The sequence below is a fragment of the Nymphaea colorata genome, chromosome 10, assembly GCF_008831285.2.
Source record: "Nymphaea colorata isolate Beijing-Zhang1983 chromosome 10, ASM883128v2, whole genome shotgun sequence".
In the NCBI taxonomy this organism is placed as follows: domain Eukaryota; kingdom Viridiplantae; phylum Streptophyta; class Magnoliopsida; order Nymphaeales; family Nymphaeaceae; genus Nymphaea; species Nymphaea colorata.
The window spans coordinates 16224263-16239103 of record NC_045147.1 but is presented as its reverse complement, the minus strand read 5'-3'; the positions used below and the strand labels follow the sequence as shown (position 1 = coordinate 16239103).

At 39.2% G+C, this 14841-nt stretch overlaps 1 protein-coding gene across 7 annotated transcripts; it reads right to left on the bottom strand.

Annotated features, from left to right (window-relative positions):
* Positions 1 to 117: 117 nt before the first annotated feature.
* LOC116262055 (uncharacterized) lies at positions 118 to 11022 on the bottom strand. Of its 7 annotated transcripts, none has more exons than XM_031641072.2 (8): positions 10815 to 11019; positions 8666 to 10211; positions 6323 to 7676; positions 5816 to 6095; positions 5389 to 5496; positions 4968 to 5246; positions 1838 to 1981; positions 118 to 766 (listed from the first exon to the last, which is right to left on the bottom strand). In XM_031641072.2, the coding sequence occupies exons 2-8, from the start codon at positions 10056 to 10058 to the stop codon at positions 578 to 580; spliced, it is 3747 nt and encodes a 1248-aa protein (XP_031496932.1). In that variant the 5' UTR covers positions 10059 to 10211; positions 10815 to 11019; the 3' UTR covers positions 118 to 577. The 7 variants fall into 7 exon arrangements, 6 of the variants coding, with proteins under 6 accessions (XP_031496932.1, XP_031496935.1, XP_031496936.1 ...); XR_004174402.2 differs by lacking the exons at positions 118 to 766; positions 1838 to 1981 and adding exons at positions 3776 to 3866; positions 3908 to 4038 and having other exon boundaries at positions 10815 to 11021; XM_031641073.2 differs by lacking the exons at positions 118 to 766; positions 1838 to 1981 and adding an exon at positions 3746 to 4038 and having other exon boundaries at positions 10815 to 11021.
* Positions 11023 to 14841: the final 3819 nt, after the last annotated feature.

Genomic DNA, 14841 nt, shown 5'->3' with positions numbered 1-14841 from the left:
ATCTTTCGAAAGACATGCACTCTGTGCTGTGTAGAAGAATTACATTGTTGAGTTGTAATCCTTCATGCGCCGTGGGAAAGCTGTCTCTCAGAGGGAACATTTCAACCTTTTACATGGGAGAGGGGGGTGAAGGAGATTGCAAGAGACAGAGAGAGCAACAGCATCTTGTCCAGAGAACAGTGATACAGACAACAACCCGATGGACCATCAGCAAAACCTTGAGAAAAAAAAATAATCACAGATTCACATATACACAATAATTACCTCCATCCCAGGACTCGTGAACACTTTGTGCATGCAAAAATACAACACAGCTTACAGGATACCGTACAAAGCCGTTCCTTTGGCAACACTCGTCGTGATATAGCCACCCATCACAAGTATAGGCTGCCTTGAAACGAAAGCTTGGGCCCATTGTGCCTCTACTATACATTTCCCTGAGACTGTCATTGGTATATCTTGCCTGCTAGCATGATAAGGCAATCATTCTCATCCAGTGGAGCAGCAACAAGCACATGGTTTAAACAGCACCACTTGATCCCACAAAACCATAACCACTAAAATAAACCCACATGGATCATGATGAGATCGGCTCATATGGATATGACAGCCATGGATGTGCAAGAGCTTCAGTTGCACTTGGGCGCTTCTTGGGATTTATTTCAAGTAGATGTGCAACAAAGTCTACAAAACCCTGATCTGCCATAGGCAACCGATGCCTTAATGATGACTTCTTTGGGATCAAGTACTCCAGTTTGTTTGTGTCCTGAAAAAAACGAAACATACAGCATCAATGGGCACTATTTCATGCTGTAATACTTGAAAAACCAAACCACGGTTGAATATGGATAACACAAGTATAAAGATTTTGGCTACTCGACATTAATCAAGCATGATGAGATGGACCAAGGTCACCTCATTCTCTTTCAAAAACTCGTTTTCATTGGTTCCACTGCATGAAGATAATATTTCTTTTATTTTGAAAAAATTACAATCGTCCATTTGTTGTGCTTAGTGGGAATCATGTAACCTGTTGGATTCCAGCGATTTGGCAACATAACCGGATGAAATTATGAACCATTATGAATTCAAACCCTGGAATCCATTTAATATGGTGATGTGAACAAAAAGTAAAATGAGGAAGATTTAGCGAACGAGGATTTAAAGCAACAATGACTTCAAGTTTTTAGTTCATGGCGATCAAATGAAAATGATAAGTTCAAGTTTCTTCTGGTCCACATTGAAACATTTATGCGCACCTAACTAGTCCTAGATCCCATTAACACATATTAAGAATGAACCCGTCTTCGATTCAACAGTGAAAAGTTGTTGTTAAGGACAAAATGTGAACCATCCTCAGCTCAGATCAATTTTAGAAAAAGGAGCATCAAAACTTTATGGAACTAGAAACCTATAACTTTATAGTAAGGTTTTAATTTTTAAGTGGAATTTGATTGCAGGTAAAAGTTATGTCATTCCCGAAACCTTTGCCCAAGGACATGAGCACCACATGTTCAACTTATTAATCATACAGCTTATCAGTCATACATGGCAAAAAATTTGGACCAGAAAACTGCTGATAAAGGGCAACACCAACCAGGTCAGAATCTCAGGTTTCCCGAGCTGAACAGCAGTAAAGGGGTCATTTTGCTTTTAAAAAAAGAGTGTTTGCATAAATATTTATCTTGCCAACCTTCTCACCTAATGAAAACTTCTGCCCACAATCGACCGGACACCTAGTAGTTCAAAAGAGATAATAAAAGTAATGACATTACTTGCACCAGCATGATTCCTTGAAGCAAAACATACAACGAGGGAAGTGAGACTTGTGAAATACCTGATTACGTTCATAGAGCATGTGATTTTTTGTAAAATATTTGTATGTTTCACGTCCCTTTGCAAGCATGCTTTGGTCAATTTTCCCGATGATACCAATGACGCGAGCAAGTAGTGTTGCTGGTGAATCATTTTGGAAAAGCACCTGCAATAGTGATAGAATGTAATTGCCACATACATGCAGATGACCTCCAGTCACTGAGTACTGAGGAGCAAAATGAATTTTCTTTGAAACATAATCACAAGATCATGCACTATAACTGCCAGAATGCATCATCACCTTAATACTGAACAAATTCATTTATAGATCATCCTTACATGTCCCGTCACTAAGATTCTCTAAACAAGCTAAAAATGCTGCCATCCTGGGTAAAAATAACCGCAGTCATTTTCACAAGAATCACCCCTCCATAAATATATGATGATAAAAAAACAGGTTTAAATAATCTTTGGAAATCAAACAGGATTTACTTCTGTCAGGGACTCGGTGCTAAGGTCTGATGCCTGACACAGTAAGAATCCAATTGGGTTGATGGTCCCAATCTCAGTAAACTTGTCAGGTGCACATCCAATTTGTCATCAGCATGGAACAATGAGTTGTACCCAAGCAGGATGCGGGAGAAACATGCATCCTATGTCCTAGTATGCCAAACCAACTACTTCCACATTTATACACTTGAGTTACACAAGGAATATAAGAAAAAATTAAGGTATACATCACAGACGCAGAAAATGACTAATAGAGATACATATGTAAATCTTCAGACTGTTTAGAACCGGCGGGTAAGTGCCAATCTGATCAGTGATTCAGCTATCAACTATCCCCAAACCAGTGGACTCTAAGATTTTGTAATATCAGATTATTGTGTCATCCACCGAAGACTTATGCACAGAAAAACAAGAAAGAAGGAGAAGAGAAGTGCCAAAGGATAGGGACGGCAGCAGCAGTAACTGTTTGCTGAACCCTAAGATTATATTATAAAATCAATCTTTTACACCATGGACTAATAAGTCCTATTAAAAACAAAGAATATTAGAGTCATGCCATTAATGGGAAAACTTAATGTTAAAAAAGGAAACGCCTCTAATGTGACGTCTTAATCTGGATCCAGATCCAGACATCATGACCCAAACCTTGTACACGTTTTAACAGGGGCATCATTATATGCAGGAAAAATAAAGCATGAGTAAACTACGCACCTAATCCTCCTCTCGCCCTCCAACACCCCCCCCCCCCCCCCCCCCCGGCCAAAAACAACAACATCCTCTTCACAGAGTTGCAACCAACTGGGAAAAGTGCAAGATCTAGGTTGAGATAGGTGAAATGACATGGATAAGGTTGATGTATACCTATTCTGTTGGATGGACAAAGGTCGTGCTTTTGTGCATCCAAATCCAAAGAAAAGAACAAAAACAATGCTTGGAAGCTCAACAATTTTTTCTAATAGCAATTGCAAATTGCAATAAATTACTGGAACTTTAAACATGTCTGTGTATTCCAATACCATGATATCTTGCCAGAAAAGTATCTTACATACAAGTAGGTCTGATTGATTACTGAAGAGTGACGACTGGACTTAACTTCTGAAATATACAGCATAAGCTCTTAAAATATTCAATTAATTTTAGGGCTTTATACTATAGTTCCCATCTAGGAACAACAGGCAGCATGATGATGCTGTTCATCCCATGCAGAGATTCATGAAATAAGAACCATATACAGTTCTTATAGATTCACATGGTAACAGTGAGTTATAGAACACCAATGCCAAGATGCCATGCTATATTACATGAACTGTTACAACAGAAAACCGATACAACAGAAGTACCTAGCAAGCATAATTATGTCAATGGTAGTACCTGTACGTGTTTGTGCTGACACACATATAAAGATATCTCACAGCACATGTTTCCATAGGCATTTCATAATCTGAACATCTTTTCCTCATATAGTATAGGAGTTTATTTGCATAAATAGGCACTGTGCACATGAAGCACCTATTATATACACAATTCATGACAGCACAGTTTGACCCTTTGAGGTTAGTGGACTATAGGATCAAGCCATATCATATAACAGACCCTAGACATTAAGTTCAATATATTGGGCTCCACTTGTCAACAAACTATGTCCTATTTGAACTCATTCCTGTATAATGCTCTTAGTTTCATTAGTGGATGCAGCTGCCTGCTGTAGCTCACCTGCAACAGATGCTCCAAATTAGACATAAAAAAAGCATATAAAAGCAAAGCAAGTTATGTCTTAATCCAAGCTACACACTCAACCATTTCTAGAACACCATATGCAGCATCATCTGCTTGCATGCATTACAATCGGTGTTTATCTGTGTGATATGAAGTATGAACCATAAGCTGGAAAACCGCCCAGTGAACTTCTGTTAGTGGGTTATCGATAGCAGGATCACGACCCAACATGAATATTCAAATGATTTTTCTTGCAATATAATGGTCAGTGCTGTTTATAAAGTCCAAGAGGTCACTTGTGTGATTGAATGTAATGGTAGATAACTTATGGTCAACTGTATATGTTGTGGCCAGTCAGCAACCCATTTTGACACGACACAGCATCCATGTGCAACTTCACATACAAATTCTGGATGTATTTGTCTTTTACTAGAGTCTGTTTAAGATACTTTTTCGCCAGTCATCTATCAGATGTTTCAAACTTATAAAATCCTCATGGCTCGCATGTGGTTTAGATTATCATGAGTTTATAGCTTGAGCATTCAATTCCAACTTTAAGAATGAACTTGTAACACTTCTGAAGCTATTTTCTTGTTAGTTGGAATAAATTGGCTACAAGGTGAAGCTTTCACTTCACAATTAGAGTGATGTGTTGCCAGGCACCTACTGCCACTGACGACTTTTGGAACAAGAATGATCAATCTAGCCTGGAAAACAAGTGAATGCTAACTAAAGCATCATTACTTTAGTATATATTCAACCACAAAAATTTTCAAAACATTAATAATAAAATGTTAAACCCAAAAACCGAACAGGATCAAAATGAATTATCAAAGTTTCAAGAAGCATCATGTTGCACTTAAACAATGAATTATTAACAGAAAAAGAATTAAGAAATTATGAAAAGTAAAGCACAGCCAACTTACATTTCCAGTGCAAAGTTCTGCCAAGATACAACCAAGGGACCAAATATCTATTTTCTTGTCATATGGAAGGCCCAAGATAACCTCTGGTGCACGATATGACCGAGACTGAACATAAGAGCAAAGATGGTCCGTTTCAAAGCAACTACTGCCCAGATCAATGACCTTAACTTCACATCTACTATAGCTCTTCACTAGGATGTTCTCAGGCTTCAGATCACAGTGGATAAGACCAAGACCATGCAAGAACTGGACAGCCTCCAGACATTGAATAGTAATAGACTGCATAAAATGATCACCACTGTTGGACGAGAAAAGGATTTCAAAACCAAATACGAATAGCAAACTGAAGGATTAACTGATCCACGGCCCATCTAAACTGAAGAATTAGCTGATACACCTAACAAACTTGCAGTAAAAATACCTGCAATCTTGGCATTGTAAAGTAAACCTCCCCTCCAGATTCTCTATTGAACTTATGAAATTCATACAAGTTTGCCTTGAGAAGTTCACAGACAATCAACAAGTGTTCCTGATCAACAAGGAAAAAGACTCAGAAAGCAAAGCAGAAGATCGTTTTAAAGTCATTTTATCTCATTGCATTTGTGCTTCTTCATCTTAAAAATAATAAAGCATATGCTGAGATGTCCAATGAACATCAGGTTAACAAAGTTGATTGAACAATCATATTCTGCATAATACAGCACTAGTGCCTCTAAGGTAGCACAACCTAAAGCCATAAAGGCAGGTGACTTAGGAACTACTGGATTAACAAGGTAGCACAGCTACATACATGAACAGTACACTCAAGTCTATAATCACATGAGTAGTAAAGAATCAATTCCACTCACCCGATAGTAGAAATAATCATAGAGACGAAGTATGTGGTACTTGTCTGCAGGATCATGCTTGTTGACAAATTTAAGCAGCTTTATCTCATCAAGACTCTGATCAAAGAAATCTTTGTTGTTCTTGATGATCTTAACACAGACATCCATACCAGTATGTAGATCATGTGCTTGAATTGCTTTGCTAAACGCAGCAGAGCCTAAATATTCTGTAACATGGTAGCGCCCAGCAATCACCGAGTTCAAGACAACATGGAAATTTTTATCTTCCTCAAAGCCCGTTCTGACCAATAATATATCAAATCACAAGGTTAGGCTTACATACAAATAAAAAACATGGAAACAAGAGCAGTGATATAAAAACTTTTAAAGTACACTTGCTTAGAGAACTAACAGAACAACCTAAGAGGGAACCCCAACAAAAACCATTACACTTCTAGATGTTGTAGCAACTACCAATATAAAGAGAAGAAAAAGGCAAATCTGAAATAACAGAATCAAGAAATTCACCTATTCTTTCGATGCACAATCTTAAGGTTAAAAGTTTCATATTCCTCCTCCTGTGCTTTTATCTGACTCACTTGCTCTTGGACAGCAGCCACTTCCTCATCCTCCAGCATTAGGGCTGCATCCTCTTCCTTAGCATCACTTCCATTCTCATCTTCCACATTGTTCATACTCTTTCTCTCTGCATAACCATAGTTTGAATTTGAGACTGATGAGGAAGCAGATTGGGCTGACGCTCTTGTGTTGGTGACACCCTCATCCCTTGAGCTCTTCATAGAAGATGACGAAGAGCTTTTTCTCCTCCATGTTGCCAACCTGTCACAATTCTCAGACAACCTATCACCAAAATCATTGGGATAACAATTGCCAGCCAGCCTGTCATCCTTTCTTGGCCACTGACTAGCATCAGGCTTCAGCATTTCCTCATTGTGCAAAGAAGATGGAAATGAAAATCCACTATCAGCATAAGCCATTCCAGGAGCACAACCATCATTCTCAGAAAAAATAATTCCTTTACTTGAGACTGGTTTAGACATCTTTGCTCTGTGTGTGCCCAGTCTCCCATGTGATCTTTCTGATTTTTTATTTTGCACATGTTTGGATCCACAAACACTTATGTCCTGTTCAGGAAAATACTCCAAGTCCCCTTCACTGCTGTCTCCTATCAAACTTTCCTGCACTTCGCTGCCAAAGTCAGCAGCATCACTACTAATTCCTACACCTATTGACCTGACAGAACCAAGTTGGTCTTCATCAATGCATGGGTCATCGTGCTGAGGGTGTCCATGCTCACTTAAATCTTCCGCATTTCCAAGCATAATTAGCTCATTTGTTTGAGTAACAAAACCCTGCCAGACAGACTCTGTGCGCATCAGGTTTAGCTCCTCCTCATCCATCAACTGCCCATCATATTGAGCAATCAGATCATTTTCATCAGTTCTTCCATACATTTCAGTCATAGATATTGTTGGGTCCTCAGATGCAACAACTTGCTCAATGTTCTTGGCTTGCAAATATTGCTCACCAGAAAAGTAAGAATCCTCTTCTGCAAAGGATTGATCATCATCATCTTTTGCTGGGACCCTCTGCTGTTCATCAGAAAGATTAGTGTGCCCTATTCCCTTCTCATTATCACTTGGATAATCTATTTCATGGGCCAGAAACCAAGACTCATCTTCAATAGGCTGTCTCATGTAGCCAACATCATCGTCATCTTCATACTCATCTGAGTCCCAATATTCATTTGGATAGTCTACAGGCTCATTCAAGCCATCAGCAAATGTAGCAAGCACATAAGTGTCCTCTGCAATTCCCTGACTCACCGACAGCCAACCACTTCCAGCTGTCTTTTTACCACCTGTTGATTTAGAAAAGAAGCTTAATGCTTGAAAGATATAACAAAACATGCAACATCATGTAATAGACAACTTCTGCCACATTTTTGCAAAGGATAGTTAAGTGTTTCAACTTGTATTGCTAAAAATCATGTAATTAAGTTGGGTAACCAACAAATACCTGGTGCTGAAGGTGCAGAACAAATACATTAGAGAACTAATATAAATTCTGCAAAAGAAAGTAGCTGTTGCGACCAAACCAATGGTTGTCAGACTGCTCAGTTGCTATTTCTATGTTTAAAATTGAAACCTTCCTAATTAGCAACCATGGTTTGAAAAGTTTAACCCTAAACAGGAAATGCTGTATAAAACTTGAACCATTGCAATAGCATGTGGCAGCTGAGATCCATACTTCATACCCATGCCAAACCACACACTTAAAAATATTAAACGTTACATTAAAAGTGTGGGCTACACGTTGTAAAAGAAATGCAAGGGATTAAAAGTGTGGCCGCACATTATAAACAAACATAAGGCAAGCAACATTTATGTGTGCTTTTTCTTAGAACCATTAACAAAAACCATCATAGATATGGCATATGTTGAGAAACAGGAAGATATTGTGCATATAAGATACTGGATTTAGCTACCAAAGTGATTAATGTTTGGTTAATAATACTTAAGCATCAGGTGACCAAGTTAACATACACTATAGGTTAATCAGCTTCAACAACATGTCTTTTTTTCTTTTTTCTTTTTTTTTTCTTTTTTTTTTTTGCTTTACCTGTAACCCTTTTGAGACAAATTTAAATGAAGCAAGAATTAGATCTAAATCCCGGAAGAAAACTGCTTTATATGTAAAAACATGATTAACAGAATAATCAATCTACTGGTTAAATTATTTTGAGGGTCAATGGTCAAGCAGCCTCAACCACAGATAACAAATATTAAATAAACATTAAAAATTGGCAATCCACGTCACAATAAGATTATCAGTAGTTATCCAAACAACCTGAAGAATTGATGTCTTGCCCAACAGGAACATCCAGAAAGGACCCTATTGAGAAGGTGTTATCAGCAGGTGAAGGTCTTGATCCTAATCCATAATGGCCCTCCTCTTCCCAATGGATGCTAATGGGCTTCTCTTCCGATTTTAACCTCACAGGTGGTAACTGTGGCAGCTCTTCCCTGTGATTTTCTTTGCTATTAAACAGCCCCAAGCCTTCAACATTCAGTTGCTCAGGACAGGCTTCAGACGTTGCCATGACGAAAGGAGTTTGAGCAATGTGAGTATTTTTGGCAGATATAAAATTTGTTCTTTCACCTTCACATTTACTTTCTTCATCAACGCTGTCAGAACATCCAGAAGTTGTACCAAGAATGTTTCTGCATTCAGATGATGGTTTACATGTGGGGGATGGACAGACTGTCTTAATGGAGCACTCTTTCCATACCTCCAGGGAAGGATGTGAGGTTCCCTCACTTTTTGACCACATATATTCCAGTGATTTGCCGTTAAAATGGCAACCACCATGCTTAATCCCATCCAAAGATGACCACGCTTCAAAGGTTTTGCATCTCTTGTCAATTTCACTAGGCTCCCATCTCTGGGTCCTCTCGTGCTTAACTTTAGCCTCATTACTCACACAAGCAGCATTTAATGGTAATGCCTCCAATGTAGTGGAGTCCCTGGCACAACCTTTTGGGCCAAGATTCCAACTTTGGCTCTGCAGGCTGCTGCCATTATACCATTCACAGTCATCTCCAGCAGTTCTCATGCTTTTTACCGAACTGTTTTTACTTGAGCTATCCCCAGCATGATGTTTGGTATCCCCAGACATTTGAAGATCTGAAAATTTCTCCACAGTGGTGACAGAATTCTTGAAGTTGCCATCAGCTGCTGCTTTAAAATCCCATGCATAAAGACCTGCAGATGTGTTTGGAACGCTGAAGCTTTGCAAGTCCACCGGTCCTTGTGGTAAATCAAACCTCTTCTCACTTGCCCTTTCAGTTTGATTGGCAGTAGTTATCTCAGGGATACCTAATCCATTGCTCAAAACAGAATCGATGTTCTTCCATCTCCTCTCAGACCCATTTGTAACAGTTCCACATTCAACCTCCTTGATTATAAGCTCCGAAGACGAATCGCTAACTGGTGGGCTTGCAGATACCCGATTCTTCAGCTTTCCCGGTTCACTAGACTCGGAAGTGCTTCTGAATCCTTCGGAAGTACCATCATCTTCATCTTTCCTTTCCTTAAATTTACCGAAGTCTTCAAGGGGCGGATGAGGAGGCCCACCATTAGAATCCTGACGACTCCCGAGCTCCCTCCTCAGAGCAGCCTCGGCCCGTGTAAACCGATGCCGTCTCAAGTAATCCAATATGACCTCCACTGTATCTCCCATTTTTCAACTGCCACCAGAGGCTCCGAAACCGAGCTTGCGACAACGGGCCCTCCGTAGCAGAAAAAGGCTCCAATTTTTCATAGTTTTCTTTCAATATAGTTCCCCAACCCAGTCATCCTCTAGGCCACGCATTAATGAGACATCTGCCGGGATCTGAAAAAATAGTGATCAGTAGAAAACAGAACAAAAAAGCCTACTCCGGATAATCTTTAAAGAAATCAGAAAGAGATCTTATAGGTAATAAAGGAATGCAACAGATACAAATAAAGCTCATGCACTTCTGAAAAAATAAAAATGAAATGCATCATACTACGATAACAACTCGTCTAACATAGCATTCAGTAAACTTTTTTTTTCGCTTTTTTCCCCACTTGTCAACAAAAAATTCATCAAAAAGAAGAAAAACAAATCGAATAAACCAAAAAAGCACAGCAACACGCCGGCCGAAATGCCTCGCAACAAAATATCCCTCAGAACCTAATCCTACGAGGCTCTCAACAATCTTCAGAGTCAGCACCACTGCCCACAAAAATAAACCCCCCTCCTCCCCCAGATATCCAGCCCTAAAACTCTCACAACCCAGCAGAAACCCCGATAAGAAGATAAAAGAAAGAAACGAAGAGATAAAAGGAAGCTGAAAGTGGCTTGCATTGACGAAATTCCTCTCTCCAAACTGCAAAACCTCTACCATTCTCAACGGAAGGCGTTCCAACATCAATAAAACAAAAGTGACAGCATAAAGAGCCACGGACTTACAGATCAAAGAAGAAGCCAATCAGAAGAACGACGACAGAGAATAAGATTCACAAAAGAGCAAAAGAGAGACGAAACCACAAGGCGACCCTTCTCGGCCGGGCATCGACGGCGACTGCGGTTCCTGTCGCAACGGCTAGCTGGAGTCCGCCCCCAACGTTCGCTGACGCACCTGCGACCCATTTCCGGTTCGCCACTCTACTGCAGACACTAAACGGAGAGATGCGGGAATTCGTTTTGCCTTTCCTATCCTCACACAGATAGAATAACTACCATATTGTCCTCAATTCAAGTGCCGGGATTTTCGGGACCCGAAGTTGCTCTCGGACGTCTTCTTGTCCGCGCAGATGAGAACAGAACAAAAAAGACAAAACACTGGATCTGCTTCGATCGGATCTTGGATCCAAATCCGATACGTCACTGTCTCACCGCCTCCTAGTATCGTTCTCAAAGCAGTTACGAATTTATGAGCATCGGATTCGATGGGATCCTGGATCCAAGTCCGATACGTCACTGTCTCACCGCCTCCTAGTATCGTTCTCAAAGCAGTTCCGAATTTATGAGCATCGGATTCGACCGGATCTTCGGTCCAAATCCGATACGTTGCTGTCTCACCGCCTCCTAGTCCTAGTGTCGTTCTCAAAGCAATTACGAATTTATGAGCACGGAAAAGGAAAAGTCTCGTGACGTTCATAACTTTTGCTTTTTCTCGATGCTGACTTGAAAAATATCAGCACATCCAAACAAATAAATTTGATATCAAATCATATTCTTACAAGCCAAACCATGGTTGAAGGACATTTATTTAAAATAATTTCGGAACTTTTCAATATGTAATAAAATAATTGAAAGGTACAAAGCCAATAAATTAAGAACACCAGTATAATATACAAATAAGCAAATGATTAAAGGCAACCAATATGTAAATAAATAAACTTTATTAAGCTGTTCAAGAAATGCCCACCCACCCACGTGTAGATGGGCCACTGTTTCCTTGTGTTATAAGAGAAAGAATGTGAAGGGTGGGTGACCATTTCTTGGAATCACTATATATATATATATATATATATATATAATTTATTTATTTATTTATTATTTATATATATATATATATGAAAAAGGTGCACTAAATTTAAATTTTATCAAGTTTTGTCGATTTGGAAGGTGGTGTTAGTTAGCACTTAGAAATACATGGGATACGGAGCATTTGAATTCCGTTCGGCTCAAGTCCAATCACACAACAGTAAATAAGATAAATATTAGGATTTTAGTGGCTCTCGTTTTGTCGTCAAACATTATTTAAATGGGCTCTTAAGAAGGATCCATTTCTCAGATGCGACGTGTTTTAATTTTAAAAAAAATGCGGAGGATCTACGAGACACCAACCGGATCTTGGAAGAATATCTAAGGCTGCATCTGGGTCCACAGAAGCCCACGTGATTTGGATCAAAACCTGACCCGCCTCTACCATTTTGGATCAAGCTCGGACTTGGATCTGGGTTCGGGTCGAGGCTTCCTTCGGATCTCGGGCCTCCGTTTTTGCTGGAAGCCACCCCGTGGCGGTCTTTCCGGCATTTGTTAGGGGTATTCCGGGTAGCTTGTTAGAGAAGAAAAGACCGCGGTTCACGAGGGCTTCGGCCCTTCCGTGACCTTGGGTGGCAGTGCCTTTCCACTAATACCAGTAGGAAAGCTACATATGACTATACTATCCTAACATCCTCGCGTGCCACGGCACTTGGCAGGTTCCATGTCAATCGTGGCCGTTGTGAAGTAAAATATCCGGGCCTGGATCGAATTTTATAGGGCCGAGAGTCCACTATCCAGTTAAAGCCCTTTTCGATGTCACTATTGATCTTGCTTCTCCTACCCTGGGTCAGGCAAGGAGAACAGTTGCAAGTGGATCTGGATCGGACCTGGCAGTCTTAAAAAAACAGGCTCCAAATCTATTTGAATTTGTTCCCTTTCATGGTTATCTTTATTTGGCATAGTTGGAGCATTCAATGCGCCCTTTAAACTAGGGCTGCTGTTTGGCAACGAGAAATATATTTAAAAATTTGAGACAAATTCATGAAATAGTTTTTGATATTCCAGGAAAACTGTCTCCATCTTTAATCTTTAAAACAGACTCATAAAATAATTACAGATGTCAAAAAGCCCCCTTGCAGAGATCATTGGACGTTCTCCAAGGGAGCGAACTTCTGCACATCAGAATTCAGGATGAATAAGCATTCAAAATATATGACATTTCCAGACCCTAAATTTAATATTTTACGCATATTTTAACATTATTTATCGTTCTTATGGCTGCGACTATAATGAACCGAGCTTTTTTTCTATTTACAAACATACATGTTCATAAAAAACACACACACACACACATGATGGTATGCATGCATGTACAGGCACATTGGCATGTGCATCTGCGAGCAGCCACAAAGACACAAGCAGAAACACCCACATGCACACACTCACAGAGACAGGGGGGGAAGAAAACACACACACACCAAGGACAGGGGAAAGAAAACACATGTTCTAAGCTTGTTAATGTCAACATTTCAAGAAAGCGATTTAGCAAAAGTTATTGTGCAGGCAAAATTGGCCTTGCATCCGGAACTTAGTAAGCCACCACTCTAGCAGAATTGGCTTCAGAATTATCAGCACAAGCTTTAGGTTCCCTCTTAAGCTGGACTGACATAATCAGGAGTACAATTCCTTGCCACAAATATTTTATTTTTTATTTGGTGTTTATCATAAAAAAAAATCAGAAAATCTAAAAAAATCAAAAAGAGACAAAAACTGTATACAAATCGTACTAGAAAAATATGAAATTATGAGTTTTGTATAACATTGGACAGATTCACAATAGTTTTTAGAATGCCAAAAGAAAAAAAAATTTGAAAGGAAAGGTTCAAAATATGTTGACCAATTTTTTTTCTTAGGAAAGGGGAAAATACTGCGACACTATAGTGATAACTTAATTTGTTGGTGTGATGTATTGGAGATCCTTTTTATCTATTTCGTCAATATTATCACGCCATATTTCCAAAGACATTAGCATATATGTGATAATGGTTCAATTATAATCCAGGTTTTTTCTAGGTCATATTTGTTTAGTAGAAAGTCCCATTTGTAGTACAGAAGTCCCCAAAAAAATCAATCATAATCGTTGATATTCTTAGGTGCCATGTCACAAGTGCTGGATTTTTACCATTGCTCGACCCAAGAACAATCTGGATCAATGCACTCGGCACCGGCAGATGTGGGTTTAGAATAGTTTATAACCTGCCAGCAGAAACAAAAACGGTAAGAGAAGAATATGATACATGAGAATTCTACAGTAACAAGAATATTATCTTCAGTTTTCCAGGAAAAAACTACTTACATATTGATTTGCAACCATTTTCAAGGAATTATAAATTTGACATCTCGTCAAAGGCCCAGGTGAATAACCATCGAATGAGTTTGCTGTTTCTAATGCTAGTGCAGAGTACCAATGTTGCCAAAATCAAGTTCAGTCGGCCTGGATTGAAACGAAAGCAAGTAAAACGAAACCAAATTGAAGACACGATTATGGGAAGTTGTTCATGAAATGAAACCTTGGATTAACAGATGTGACCATTTGGCCATGAAGGATAGGAATAAGCAAAGGCACAGTTATCTAAAACTAGTTGACCTAGATCTGGAAATCATGGTTTTAGAATGAACATGCTGCGTTGGTGGGTTGAGCTTCCAGTTTGGCTCAGTTGAGGTGGAAATGGGTAGAAATCATAAATGGTATTGTAAGTTGAATATGAAAAATTAGCTGATCCAAGTGCCACCTCTTTGGCATGTACAAATATGAAAACTATCAAATTTATCTATTTAATTTGATCAAAGCAGATACGAAGAATAATATAATTCCAATCTGCATATATGTGGACCTAATATTTATGGTTTGATACAGTAAGTGTATATCGAGTGTCTGCACCTTACAAGTACACTGCTAAAAATGTGTTCCTGATGAAGCATGGTTTTAGACTACAGTTCTCAA

Bases quoted from the DNA above. Each gene is read 5' to 3' on its own strand.
- LOC116262055 (XM_031641072.2), bottom strand. From the start codon at position 10,058: ATGGGAGATACAGTGGAGGTCATATTGGATTACTTGAGACGGCATCGG. The intron at 5,497-5,815 runs GTGAGTGGAATT...CTTGTTGATCAG, and splicing joins ATGATTATTTCTACTATCGG to GAACACTTGTTGATTGTCTG. The intron at 767-1,837 runs GTATTTCACAAG...CGTTTTTTTCAG, and splicing joins TGCTCTATGAACGTAATCAG to GACACAAACAAACTGGAGTA.